The 15367-nt window shown below is 46.0% G+C and overlaps 1 protein-coding gene across 2 annotated transcripts in view; it reads right to left on the reverse strand.

Annotated features, from left to right (window-relative positions):
* The window catches only part of LEF1 (lymphoid enhancer binding factor 1), a 228127-nt gene that overhangs the window by 196652 nt on the left and 16108 nt on the right, over nucleotides 1-15367 (reverse strand). For both annotated transcript variants that reach the window (XM_075349250.1, XM_075349259.1), the window contains exon 2: nucleotides 14794-14851. In XM_075349250.1, coding sequence (XP_075205365.1) covers nucleotides 14794-14851 — 58 coding nt within the window. The remainder of the gene's footprint in view (nucleotides 1-14793; nucleotides 14852-15367) is intronic.

Consider the following 15367-nt stretch of genomic DNA (forward strand, 5'->3'; position numbering starts at 1 on the left):
AAAATCATCATAAAATCCAGCAAAAATAATGGTGACTAACCTCCAGTGGTTGTCACCATTATTTTTGCTGGATTTTATGATGTATTTTCAATAAAATGTTTTTTTTTTTTAATATCACCCTCTTGTCTCTGAGGAATACCGTTGTATTATTTTCTGCCATTTCTTTCTTCAAAACCTGGAGTGGGTAAAATACAGAAGTGGTGACGTGTTTCTATTATACTTTTCCTTTGATTGTCCCACTCCTATTGAGATAAAAAAAACAACTCACCAAATGCTCAATGTGTGCACGTGTCCTAAAGGTCCATTTACACACACCAACCGGCAGCAAACTGCAACCGCCAATCACTGAGCTTCGTTCGGCAGTCAACACAGGCAGACCAAAGCAAGCGATGAGCACTGAGCAATCTATACTTTATTGCTTAGTGCTCATAGGCTGCCATGGTTCTCGGCAGCACAAGTCTTGTTTACACAGGACGATGCACCACAGAGAAAGAATCTTTTACATGACATAAAGGATCACTTCACCCTTGAATGAATATTTTGCTCATTCATCAGCAGCCTGTGTACAGGGCGAGAAAATCGGGAAACGAGAGTTTTCAACAAAGCCAGTTCACGTTTATCTTGCCGTTTAAATGCCCCTTAAGGCCCTATGCGCACTGGAAAACTGAATTTTCTTAAGAAAATTCCGCAGGGTCTGAAAGATTACCGCACCCGCGATAAAAAACCGCGGCAAACTGCACCCAAAAACCGCATGCGGTTTGCTGCGGTATTGTTCGCGGTATTGCCGCGTGCAGGTTGGTACATGTGTTTTAATGCATTCAATGCAATAAAGCACATTGAAAAAAAATAGAAAAAAAAAAAAAGTAATTTCCTTTTGGGATAGAAAGTAGATAAATAGACAGATAGAAGAATAGATAGAAGGATAGAGTCCCTGTGAGCACACGCTGCATTTCTCCCAAGCGGTAGTGTGTTCACATTACCAGCCGTGGGAAATGACCTGTAATTACCTCTCTGCAGTCTGTCTCGTTGCGAGGCTGCATTCAGCGCTGTGTGTCAGACGCGGCTGGATGCAAGCATCGTAGGACATGGATTACGCCGGAGCTGTGTGTTTCGGGGGGGGGGGGGTTAATAAAGGGGTGAAACAGGGGCTTTTTTTTGTGTTTTATTTAAAAGAAAGGATTTTTCGGTTTTTGTGTTTAATCACTTTACTTACGGGTTGATCATGTCAGCTGTCACATAGACGCTGCCATGATTAAGCCTGGACTAAAGCGGGCTTTACACGCTACAAGATCGCTACAGCGATCTCGTTGGGGTCACGGATTTTGTGACGCACATCCAGCCGCTGTAGCGATGCCGTTGCGTGTGACACCCATGAGCGATTTTGCATTGTCGCAAAAACGTGCAAAATCGCTCATCGGTGACATGAGGGTCCATTCTCAAATATCGTTAGTGCAGCAGTAACGAAGTTGTTCCTCGTTCCTGCGGCAGCACACATCACTCAGTGTGACACCGCAGGAACGAGGAAGCTCTCCTTACCTGCGTCCCAGCCACAATGCGGAAGGAAGGAGGTGGGCGGGATGTTCGTCCCACTCATCTCCGCCCCTCCGCTTCTATTGGGCGGCAGGTTCAGTGACGCTGCTGTAACGTCGCTGTCACACCGCACGGACCGCCCCCTTAGAAGGGAGGCGGGTCGCCGGTCATAGCGACGTCGCAGAGTAGGCAAGTCCGTGTGACGGGTCCGGGCGATTTTGTGCGACACGGGCAGAAATTTGCCCGTGTCGCACAACCGATGGGGGCGGGTATGCACGATGGCGATATCGGCACCGATATCGTAGCGTGTAAAGTGGCCTTTAGTGGCGGCGACGCGCTGCCATTAACTCATTATATTACCCTGATTGCCACCGCATCACGGCAACAGGAAGAGCCGGGAACACTCCAGTACTGCCGCATAATGGATGCGACAGTCCCGGGGCAGCTGCGGGCTGATATTCTCGGCTGCGGGGGAGGGCGGGTGTCATTAACCCTGGTGCTTGCCCTCCCCAGCCTGAGAATACCGGGCCGCCACTGTGTGCTTACCTCGGCTGGACGGTAAAAATACGGCGGAGCCCACGTGCTTTTTTTTTTCTATATGTCCGTTTGATTTGTAGGTGTATTGTATATGTCTGTGTCTGTGTGAGTGTGATGTGTGTGTGTTCTGTGTCTGTGTGTGATGTGTGTGTGTTTACTCTCTGCTCCGCTTCCTCATCCTGTCATAATGACATCACTTCCTTGCAAAACGCAGGGCAGTGCTGAACATTGTGTCCCGAAACCGTGAAATACCGGAGGGAAATAACGCAGAAAAACGCAGTGAACCGCACAGAATTTGCTGCCTGCGTTATTCCCTGCAGGATTTCTTGATTACATTGCAGTCAATGGAGTGCAATGCTGCAGCGACGTGCGGAAAAGAAGTGACATGCAATTGTTTTTGCTGCGGGAATCCCGCAGCAAAACATGCAGTTGTCAAAATCCACATAGTGCGCACAGCATCTTTTTTTTCCCCCATAGGTTTTGCTGGTGAATCACTGCAGAGATGTTATGAACATAACATGCAGTGAAACATGCAGCAAAACCACAAGAAATCCGCGGCTAAAACCCGCAAGTGCGCACAGGGCCTTAGAACGTTGGATGGAAAGTCTTTTAGAAGCTGTCTTTCTAAGCCTCTTATCTAATACAGATCGTTAGGTCAGACATTTGCCCATTGGGCTTTAACAGCCTTAGGCTAGATCCTCACATCAATGGGAGCGTTACCAGGAATAAACCCACTTTTTCCTCAGGCACCAACCCAATTGTAGGACCTTTTTTTTTTGTGTGTGTGTGTGTGTGGGGGGGGGTTCCCCCTTCTTTCTTTATTAAAACTTGTAGACTGAACTTTTCTATTCATTGGACTCTTAACCCCTTCACCACCCAGTGATTTTCAATTTTTTCGTTTTCGTTTTTTTTCCAAGAGCCATAACTTTTTTATTTTTCCATCACTATAGCCAAATGAGGCTTGTTTTTTTGCGAGATGAGTTGTACTTTTGAAGAACGCCATTCATTCTGCCCCATATTGGACTGAAAGACGGGAAACAAATTCCAAGTGTGGCGAAATTGCAAACATGTTTTTTTTTTTATTTACTATATGGTAAAACGGACCTTCCAGTAGGAGTCCCTAGGTCGGTTTGAGTTTGTAGATACCAACACAAGTATAGTTTTTTGTTTTGTTTTTTTACTTTAATGGCAACTAAAAAAAACAAAAAACACAGATCGTCAAAAAAAAAAAAAAAAAAAAAAGAAGGAGAAGGAGAAATGTATTATTGGCGCCATTTTTCATGAACCACCCGTAACGTTGTCATTTCTCAGGACCTGGGGTTGTGCAGCCTCTTATTTTTTTGGGCCTAGAGCTGCCAGTTTTAATTATATTATTTTTGGGTAGATGTGATGTTTTGATTGCCTCTTATTGTAATGTTGCGGTCACTGAAAAAAATTAAAAATAAAAATTAAAAAAAAATGTAATTTTGACGTTTTGATTTTTTTTTATCTCTTTACCGATCAGATTCATTTTATATTTTGATACATTGGGCATTTATGAAAGCGGAGACACTAAAGCGGGCTTTACACGTTGTGATCTCGCTAGCGAGATCGCAAGCGATCGTACTCGCCCCCGTCGGTTGTGCGACACGAGCAAATCGCTGCCCGTGCCGCACAACGTCGCTTAACCCCGTCACACTACTTACCTGCCCTGCGACGTCGCTCTGGCCGGCGATCCGCCTCCTTTCTAAAAGGCCGGTCCGTGCGGCGTCACAGCGACGTCACACGGCAGGCGTCCAATAGAAGCGGAGGGGCGGAGATGGGCGGGATGTAACATCCCACCCACCTCCTTTCCTTTCTTCCTTCCGTATTGCCGGTGGAGGCAGGTAAGGAGATGTCACACACAGCGATGTGTGGTGCCGCAGGAACGAGGAACAACATCGCTAATAAGCAGAAAACGATTGTTTGTTTCAGTATGACCTCTCCGCGGCAAACGATTTTGACCGCTTTTGCGATCGTTTAAGGTCACTCATAAGTGTCACACACTGCAATATCGTTAATGACGCCGAATGTGCGTCACAAACACTGTGACCCCGACGATAATTCATTAACGATATCGTAGCGTGTAAAGCCCGCTTAAGGCCCTGTGCCCACGGGAGAAAATACCTGCAGATTTTGCTGTGGAAAACCTGCGTATTTTCTAGATTTTCCAGATAAATCCGCAGGTTTGCGCAAGTAAAGACACTCCCTATGTTAGCCTATGCGATTTGGGGAGTGCTGTTTCAATGCTGAGGATTTTGCACATGCGGAAAATGCTGCGTATTTCCCGCAGTCGCAATGAACTGAATGTCAATTATTCCTGCGGATTATCCTGCGGCTTTCCTGCCTTTCTACTATGAAGATACGGGGGGGGGGGGGGGGGAATCTGTAGGAATAACGCTTGAATTCCTCATGTTTTCCACAACCATTCCGCAACAATGGATAACTGCAGATTCCGGGGAGCTGCTGCGTGAACCTGTGGAAATACCTGCAGAAAGTCCGCAGGAACGAACGATCTCCCGTGGGCACAGGGTCTATGATTTTTTTTTTTATTTTCAAATGGGGCAAAAGTTAAAGTTGTGGGGGGGTTTTATCAAATTTTTTTAAACTTTTTTTAGTTTTGCTTACATTTTTTTTCTTTTTAAAAACACATTACTTTTACTAGTCCCCTTAGGGACTTGAAGCTGACAAAGTCCGATCACTTCTGCTGTACGGAGCGATGCTTCAGCTCTGCTCTGTACAGCAGAAATGCTTGTAGCGCCCCTGAGATTGGTCGCTACAGGGTATATCATTATATCCTCCCCGGGCAGGAAGATGTTAATCTGGTTACTACACACACTTCACACCACCATACAGCAGGGAGAAGCAGTCACTAGGAAAGGGTTAACAATGTTTACACACACACACACACACACACACACACACACACACACACACACACACACACACACACACACACACACACACACTTAGGGGTGCTTCACACACAGCGAGATCGCTACTGAGATCGCTGCTGAGTCACGTTTTTTGTGACCTCATTAGCGATCTCGCTGTGTGTGACACTGAGCAGCGATCTGGCCCCTACTGTGAGATCGCTGCTCGTTACACACAGCCCTGGTTCGTTTTTTTATTGTTGCTCTCCCGCTGATAAGCACACATCGCTGTGTGTGACAGCGAGAGAGCAACAATCCTGAATGTGTAGGGAGCAGGAGCCGGCATCTGACAGCCTGCGGTAAGCTGTAACTAAGGTAAACATCGGGTAACCACTTACCCGATATTTACCTTAGTTACCAGCCTCCGCAGCTCTCACGCTGCCAGTGCCGGCTCCTGCTCCCTGCACTCGCTAAGTTAAGCGGTGTGAGCTGGTAACTAAGGTAAACATCGGGTAACCATACCCGATGTTTACCTTAGTTACCAGTGACCGCAGCTTCCAGACGCCGGCTCCGTGCAAGCGCAGCGTCGCTTGTACGTCGCTGCTGGCTGGGGGCTGGTCACTGGTGAGATCTGCCTGTTTGACAGCTCACCAGCGACCATGTAGCGATGCAGCAGCGATCCTGACCAGGTAAGATCGCTGGTCGGATCGCTGCTGCATCGCTAAAGTGTGAAGGTACCTTTACTTCCTGGCAGACACCAAGTGGCCTCCACTAATTAGGTCAAGAGTGGTTGCCATAGCAACTTGCAAAAGTGGGGGCATGAGCAGTTAGGAGTAGAGAACATTGCAGTTTCACTTTTAGACAGGTAGAACAAGCTTGGGCATGAGAGAGCAGACGCACAGTGTGTAGCTCCCTGAAGGGAGGCCGTCAGGCCTTCAGGGAGGCAGAACAGAGCTGTCTGGATATAACACTGAACAGAGAGCACAACCAAGCTTGGGCCAGTAACACCTAGAGAGACGGGACCCGGCACTTGTAATCGTGGACTAAAAGGGGAGCAGTCACCAGAGCATGGGACTGAGCACAGGAGAGGTACAGAACCCCAGTTCGGGTGGCCGCGGCATTGCAGCAGAGAGGGAGCCTGGGGAGATGGGAGAGAGGTCCGACCCACGAGAGGCCCAAGCTGCCGGCCTGTACGGGCCAGGACCGGGGGAGAGTACAGAGTTGTGCATGGAGGAGAAAGGCCACAGATTACCAAACCGGATCCAGCCTCTGACCTACCCGGGAAGCGACCGGAGTCTCTGATGGCGAGGATCAGCACGCGGGGTGCGATACCACCTGAGCCAGCAAATAAAGTGACTGGAACCTGCACTTGGTGACTGAGTAACTGCCGTGCCCTGCACTCCGGTGGACTGCCGCCCCCATTTCTCACCAACCTCCCGGGGTACCCCACTTCGCCCGTGGGGAACGATAGCATCCCGGCTGCACATAACACCTACCCCGGAGATAGGCTGTGCAGCGGCGGCTAGTTCCTGGCCGCATACCGCGGGTGGCGCTGTGAAACATCCCCACTCACCATCCAGTACTGCCCTTGGGAGAAGACAAGTCGCAGGAAGGGTCGGCGGCGGAGGAGGCCAAGACCCCAGTCACCGCTGCAAACGCTGACACGCTTCCCAGGGACCCGTCACCCTTATTCCATCCCCATCTGTACTGTTTGTTTGCTGTTGTTGTTTAACATGTAGCCGACGGGGTCACGGAGCTGGGTCAGGCCAGTCACAGCTACCCCAAGAAACCACTGGCCCGGTGACTAGTACCCCAAGTCCCCGTGGTACACTACATGCCGATCTCCTGTGAATGATCGCTCTCAGCCGGAGTTCACAGGAACTACGTCATGAAAATGACAGGGGTCATTACTGACTGGCGCGTGTTAATCCCACTGTCCAAGACTGACAAAGAGATTTAACTGCTTAACAGGATCTGGTGGATTGGAGATCCATCCACGCCAGTTAACTGATCTGATGAAATGACATGAGCTGCTAACGTGTGGGGGACCATAGAGGCTCACCGGGAGAGCCTGCATTAAAGGGACAGACACGACCTTGGATGTACTGGTACATCCAGGGTTGTGAAGGGGTTAATGTTTCAGTTAAACACTGGTAAAACTTGGATGGAAAACAATTATAAAGTAAGTGTGCCGCCCCCATGCCAGCAGCTGGGCTGCTCGGATCTGGATGCGCAGTGAGGCTCGAAGGATTCTTCCAGACCCGGGGGTCACGCGGACACTCCAAATAAAAGGGGACGTATTTGTACGGGATTTGCTGTAAACTGTCTGTGACGCCACCCGCGGTGTGTTGTGAAGTGTGGCACCACCGCTGCTGTTGTGGGGTACCCAGGGGCGATGGGATGGCAGCTGGTTGTTAACCCCTCCGTGGGTAGGGATGGTTGCCCCGGAGCCCACTGTCTCCGTGATGAGGGTGGTGATTGCAGGGGCCGGCGCACCTGGTCAGACCGGGGGGGTGTTTGATTTATTCAATCGTGAGTAAACTGACGAGTCCAGTGGTAAACCAAGGTGGTGGTGGCCGGCCGCCGCAGCCGGGTGCATTCGGGTCTCACACCCGGATTTAAACCCAGGACTGCAAGACTGCATTGCTAACCACTGAGCCACTGCAGTTGTAGTCTAATGTGTATGACAACCTATATTTTGGTATTTCCATAGCTACAACAGTAAGTAAATACACCCAGCTATTTAATTATAATGGTAACCATAATGATTGTTACTTAACGTTTCTAAAATCTCTATATACCGGAAAAAGTTGAGCAGAATTAGTTAAAATTATTTCCTGATGAGCCGATTGACGCATGCGCGTGTCTCAGCTAGGGAATTTAGATTTTATGGACTGATGGAAATTGTTTCAATAGCTGTTCAGAGCTGTAAAATATGTTGCCACTATATAAAAGATAGGAAATATAATAAAGGAATAAAGAAATAAAAAGAAAACCAGTACGATCATCAGAACATAGAAGAATTACCTGGTTCAATTTTACTTTTTAATGTTGGAAATGATCTTTGAACACAATTTCATTTGTAACATTATATCTTTGGCCACTAGCACCGTCTGTTACCAAATGTGATAACGCTGGATCTTTTTTTGCTTTGCACATTCATTAAAGTAAGAAGATGAGTCTGACATTCAGAACAGTATTCTCCGACACAACTCCCACTGAAATAACATTCGTCAACTTCGCTGTAAAGTCGGAAATAACTTATTAGTCTATTGATCTGTAATGGAGTGTCAGCTAATATTTTATCTTAACGGGGTTCTGACACTTAAGGGTTCAAGTGCATCTGGAAGTCCTTTGGTTGCCTCCCAGAATTAGTAAAGTATCCTATTCAGTAAAGTACCACATTTACTCCCAACAACGGTTTCTGGCCAAAACACCATTTCAGACTTTATACTGTTTGGCCATTTGCCTCTGTATACAAACTTCTACAGACTGTCTGATTAGGAAAAAATGTGGTGAAAAATATCTAAGCATGTTCAATCAGGGTTCTCTAGTTTTACCTCAAATAGCGTTTTTTTATAGTCAGAGGTATGTTTTTACTGGAAGAAGGTTAGTAATCTTTTCAGCTGATGTTATTCTGCAGCCCAGCTGTCCGATTTGTTGACTTCAAAATAGACATACTTCCATATAGACCATGTTAAAAATTAATTTTCACAGGGCTGTAAAGGGAGGCCACACTGTCCATTATCCACTAAAATAAAAAAGGTGGCCACACACATTATAATGCCGAGAGCCATCTCAATAACTCCACATATAAAGAACAGCACTGCCAAGTGTTCCGGCATTCGCTATAGGGGAGAAAAGGTAATAAAGGCTGACATTCACATTGGATAACTGTTGGCTGAACGATCATTGATCATGTTATACCCTACCTGATGCTGAGCATAGTGATATATATAGTGGCGCCCCTGAATACATCAGGGTGCCACAGGGAACTGCATCCTTACCCAGGGTGCAGGGCCTACCCCCCATGGTTCCAGGTACCCAAGAAACTGGTGTCACTCCCATCTGCACTACAAAACCCAATCACCTCACATCAGTCACTGTCAGACACACCAGTGGGTTGGTTTAGCTGGAAAAAGGGCCACCCACCTAGGGTGGCGAGGAGACTGAAAGAGAGGGAAGAGAGAGAGGAAGTAGGCTCCTGTGAGTGAGGATCTGGGAGAGTGAGCTCCTGGGGAGCTAGGGGAACTGATTGGGTCACAAGTAGTGATTTGGGTCCAGAGGAGTCAGGGACTGGTAGCAGGGACATTGGACAAGGGTGTGACGGACGTAGTCTTGGAGGACTGTCGGCACCAGAAGGCCCCAACTGAACTGACCGGTACCGAGCACGATGGGGTATAGGACCCTAGGTCAGGAGCGGATTCAACGTCCTGACAATTCACCTGAAAGGGAGAGGATCTCCAAGGACTTCCCTACAAGCTCAGAGATTGAGGGCATCAGCACAACGAGGGGGGCAGGGTTTTTCCAGATAGTAACCCACTAAAGTCCCAAGTGCCAGCCCTTAAGTGCAGAGCTACACTACACATAGTGAGCAGGGCCCCCAACAGCTTCAAGCCACGGGGACCACCAACGGACAACAATTGTGCATGGAGGCAGGCTCCGAATCACTAAGTGACACCGTTGGGACTGGGTACTTGGACTGGCACCCGGCAGCTGTACACAGAGACTTTGGTTTACCTACTGTGAGAGTGTCTCCTTTCTAAACCTCATCCAACACCACAACTACCCGCAGTGAGTACTCTGGTCGCCTGCACCCTGTCCTCCCAAATCTAGCAACACCCTTAGCCTGGGGCCTTCCCTACCTGCGGAGGGACTGATACCTTGCTGCTCCATACCATCTGCCCCGGTACTCCTTCCAGCAGCAGCGGTACTCCCATTACCACAACCCGCAGGTGGCGTCATAAACTTTTCCCCTGTAAATATCTCCCTTTTACAGATTCAAGTGTCCGCCAAGGCGGGTCCGGGCCCTTCGAGCCACGATGATCCCGGATCTGAGCCCCCCCTACTAACACCGGGGCGGCACAATAGTAACCAGCTTACCCCTGCAATTTGTTAGTAAAAAGTTATAAATTATACATCAATCATCCACAAATTAAGCCCACTTCTGAGCTCCTCCATACTCACTCCTAATAAACATGCCTCCCCTATACTCTGGAACGCTCTAACTCAGCATATCAGACTCTCCCCTACCATGGAAAGCTTCAAGAGGAACCTGACGACTCATCATTTACAACAAGCCTACAACCTACAACCTACAATAACCCTCAGTCCAGTAGACCACTGTGCAACCAGCTCTGTCCTCACCTATTGTACCATCACCCATTCCCTGTAGACTGAGCCCTCGCTGGCAAGGTCCTCTCTCCTCCTATACCAGTCTGTTTTGTATTGTTAAAGATTGTTGTACGTATACCCTCTTTCACTTCTAAAGCGCCATGGAATAAATGACGCTATAATAATAAATAATAATATTACTTTATCTCAAACTTGATAATGAGGGTGAAGGTAGGGCTGAAGGAAGCTGGATTGGGGCCGTTAATCTGCACGTGGAAGACTCTGTGGCACGACATAACATTGGGGGGGGGACTACCTATGGCTTCAGCGCGATAAGTTAGTTGGATTGCAGCAGGGTATGGAGGGTGAGTATAAAGACAGCAAGAAAATATATTTTGTGACTTTTTGAAACTCTACATGATGCTTACTTGTAGTTTACACAATGGTGGTGACTAGTGATGAGCGAGCGTGCTCACCACTGCTTGTTACTCGATCGAGCATCAGAGTTTAAAAAGATGCTTGAGAACCCCTTTGACTTCTATTATATTTGGAACTCAAGACACATCCGAGAACCCCAATGCTCAATCGAGGAACGAGCAGTGGCAAGAACCCTTGCTCATCACTAGTGCTGACAAATTCCCTTTAAAAAAGGGACAGTCCGACAGTGAAAATGTTTTTTTCTTCATAGTATTAAAATAATAAAAATAGGCATACCCACTTTCCAGCACTCCCACAGATCCAGAACATGAGTTCTAAAGGGTCTGCGCCAGCTTCAGAAGCAGAGTCTGACCTGTTCACAAGTTGCAGCATCGCTGCATCCTATGACTTTCACGCAGATCAGGCAAACTTCTGGACATGTGCAGACCTTCAGAGCAGCCTGTGTTGAATCATCAGGGGGGCTGGGAGCAGAACATGCCTCAAATTATTAACTAAAAAAAAAAAAAAAAAATGCTTCAAAACATTTTACAGTCATGCTCAAAACTGTCTATACTGTTGAAACTTATAATTTTATGGGAGAAATACTTCATCTTTTTATATCAATTACATGTTTATTTCCTTTGTGTGTATTGGAACAACACACAAAAAAAAAAAAAAAACAAACAACTTAACTTAATTTCACACAAAACGTAAAAAAAAAAAATGGGCTGGTCAAAATTGTTGTCACATATTCAAAATTGTGGGTAGATAACTTTGTTTCAAGCATGTGATGCTCATTCAAAGTCCTGGAGGCAAGAAACAGATATGGGCAATATGAAAATCATAACTCAAACTAAATAAAAAGGTGTGAAGTTAACTCAATCTGTGCATTTTGTGCCACACCAAGCATGAAGAAAATAAAGAAGGGAAGAGAAGGGTCTGAGGCCTTAAAAAACAAAATTGTTGAAAAATATCAACAATCTCCAGAGATCTTGATGTTCCTTTATCCATGGTGTCTAACACAATAAGGAAGTTTACAACCGATGACACTGTGGCTGATATCCCTGGACTTGGACGGCAGAGAAAAATTGATGAAAGTCTGGATAGTGGATATGAAGCACCAATCAAGTTTCAAAAAAGTTCTGGCTCTTCTGCTTCAGGTTGCATCAGTGTCATCGTGAACTGTCAACATTTTAATTAAATGAAACACTACGGCAGGAGATCCAGGTGGATCCCCCTTCTTACAGAGACATAAAAAGCTAGACAGCAGTTTGCCAAAATGAACATGAGTAAAGGTACCGTCACACATAGCGAGATCGCTGCTGAGTCACGGTTTCTGTGACGCAGTAGCGATCTCATTATGTGTGACACCTACCAGCGATCAGGCCCCTGCTTTGAGGTCGCCGGTCGTTGCCGAATGGTCCAGGCCATTTTCTTCAAAGGCTATGTCCTGCTGGGCAGGACACATCGCTGTGTTTGACACTGTGTGACAGGGTCACAGTGACTGCTGAGATCGTTATACAGGTCGCTACTGCGACCTGTATCGTTACTGCATCGTTGGTAAGGTCTGACTGTGTGACATCTCACTAGCGACCTCCAAGCGACTTACCAGCGATCCTTATCAGGTCGCATCGTTTTCAGGATCGCTGGTAAGTCGTTGTGTGTGACTGGGCCTTAAGTCAAAATCCTTTGGGAAAGGATCTTGTGGACAAATGAGCTCAAGATAAGAAGTTTTTTTTTTTTGGTAAGGCATATCATTCTACTGTTTACCGAAAATGAAATTAGGCCTACAAAGAAAAGAACAGTACCTACAGTCAAATATAGTAGATGTTCAAAGATGTTTTAGGGTGGTCTTGCTGCCTTTGGTACTGGGTACCTTGTCTGTGTACAAGGCATCATGAAATCTGAAAATAACCAAAAAGGGGCAATATAGTGCGCAGTGTCAGAAAGCTGGGTTTGCGTCCTACGTCATGGGTTTTTCAGCAGGACAATGACCCCAAATATACTTCAAGAAGCATCCAGAAATGGATGAAAGCAAAGTGCTGAAGAGTTCTGAAGAGGCCAGGAAGGAGTCTGGATCTAAATCCCATTGAACACCTGTGGAGAGATCTTAGGCTGGTTTCACACTACGTCTTTTTAACATCCGTTGAAAACGTTATTTTAGCGGAAGTACGGATCCAGTGCAAATGCGTTTTCATTTCAATGCATTTGCAATGGACTCGCGTTAACATCCGTTCACCTGCGTTTGCCTGCGTTATAGTGCGGATCCGGTGACTTGCAGTTTTTTAACATGTTTCAAAAACGCTACTTGTAGCGTTTTTGAGCTGCGTCAAAATACTGCAAGTCACCGGATCCTGACTAAACAGCATGCAAACGCAGGTGAACGCTGGCGTGCTGATAGACAGGATCCTGCTTTTGTACTGAGCATGCCCAGAAAGTACTGAGCATGCCCAGAACCAGTCTCGCGTGATCTGTCTATCTCTCTACTCCCTCCCTCACCCTCTCTCTCTATCTCTGTCTTTCCCCCTTCCTCCCCTTCCTCTCTCTCCCACCTGAGAGCTGCGGACACTCGTAACCAAGGTAAATATCGGGTAACCACTTCTCTTAGTTACCCGATGTTTACGTTGGTTACGCGTGCAGGCAGCCCTGCTCCTAGCAGCTGCAGACACTCGTAACCAAGATAAATTATCGGGTATCCAAGGCCGATGTTTACCTTGGTTACCAGCGTCTGCAGCTGTCAGAAGCCTCCTCCCAGTCTAGTTCCCCTCACTCCCGATCACATGACTCCAATGCCCGCCCCTAAACATCCAGTGCAGGATCCTGCAAAATAACAGATGCGTTTGCATACGTTATTTGCTGTAAAAGCAGGATCCGTACTTCCGCTAAAATAACGTTTTCAACGGATGTTAAAAAGACGTAGTGTGAAACCAGCCTTAAAATTGCTGTTGGGTGAAGGCACCCTTCAAATATGAGACGAGGAGCAGTTTGCAAATGAAGAGTGGTCAAAAATTCCAGTTGAGAGGTGTAAGAAGCTTATGGATGGTTATAGGAAGCGATTGATTGAAGTTATTTATTCCAAAGGGTATGCAACCAAATAATAGGTTGAGGGTGCCAACATTTTTGTCCAGCACATGATTGGAGCTGTATGTGAAATTATGTCCAATTTGCTTTTTTTCCCCTTTATTTTTTTTGTTGTTGTCCCAACAGACACAAAGGAAATAAATGGTATAACAAAATATGTGTAACGTCAATTTTCTGGGAGAAAACTTCATTTTCTGAAAATATTTTAACAGTGCCAACACTTTTGAGCATGACTGTATTTTGTAAGTCAAACAACCCCTTTAAGTCTCTGACAGCAGCCAATCATCTTTGAGATGAGCCAATTATCTTTCTAGTCCTTTCTCTTGCCATTGGGGGGAGAGATTGGACACTACCATACTATGGGATCAGTTACGGAAATCATAAAGTCTTGCCAACATGCATTTGATGTATATGACCACAATTAGCATAAAGGCACCCCAAAAAATTAACTGATCGATAGTATCAGCTGCATGTAGCCACTCAAATGTTTTATTATTAGGGATGATCGAATATCACAAATATCCGGCAATATTCGACGAATAGGTCGCCGCTATGCAAATATTCAATGCGCAATGCAAGTCTATGGGAAGCCTGAATAGTTGCTATTTGGCAACTATTCGGGTTTCCCATAGACTTACGTTGCGTATCGAATATTCGCAAATAGTCGAATAGCGGCGACCTATTCGTCGAATACGGGCGTAGCCGAATATTTGAGGTATTCATTCATCCGTAATTATGTATCTAGAAATGGTTGCGATAGCGAGAGCTGTTCTTTCCAAGCAGGGAACCGGTCTACAACAATATATCAACAGAACTAGACATTTTTGGGGATTTGCTGCTAGCAATGTAACTGAACAATACTACACTCCGCTTCTTCTTCTGCTACAACAGATTGATTTACAAAGAAAATGCAGATTAGATCGACTTCTAATTCAAGGGTCTTTAAAAGGTCTTGTCTAATAGGTCACTTCTATTCACATAAAGAGAAATTATTTGAACTCACCATCATCCGGGTGTTCTCGGGACTTTTCATGATAAGAGTCCTGTCTTCTTCTTGAAAGCTGAGAAATATATATACAATGTGATTCTTTAGAAGATATTAGATCATCTTATTCTGTATCATGCACAGTTAACCATTAAACATTGGTCATACACACTAGAATTAGAATTTTGCAGGCTAGGTGACAATGTACATTTCTTTTAAATTAGTCTAATCCTATGACAGAAAGAAAACGTGATCAGGTCACCGTTCGCTCAAAATTGTCCATATTCAAGCGAAAAAGCTATAGTCTCTAATGCTGATGCATGGATCCATGTGGCTGGCATCCACAGATTGCAGGCAGGAGAGAGGTACATATCCAGCACCAGTATATGTAAAGTACTTCTCTATTTCAATATTTAAAACATATGAACTGATGCATTTCGGACTAGAGTTCTTAATCGTAGTCCTTATCGTGTCCTAAGCTTAAGGACTCACGTCCGAAACGCGTCAGGTTCCTGCGTTTTCTCTTATGTTTTAAATACAGTGGAACCTTGGTTAACGAGAACAATCCGTTCTGGGAGTGTGCTTGTTAACC

The sequence above is a fragment of the Anomaloglossus baeobatrachus genome, chromosome 1 (assembly GCF_048569485.1).
Source record: "Anomaloglossus baeobatrachus isolate aAnoBae1 chromosome 1, aAnoBae1.hap1, whole genome shotgun sequence".
Taxonomy (NCBI): domain Eukaryota; kingdom Metazoa; phylum Chordata; class Amphibia; order Anura; family Aromobatidae; genus Anomaloglossus; species Anomaloglossus baeobatrachus.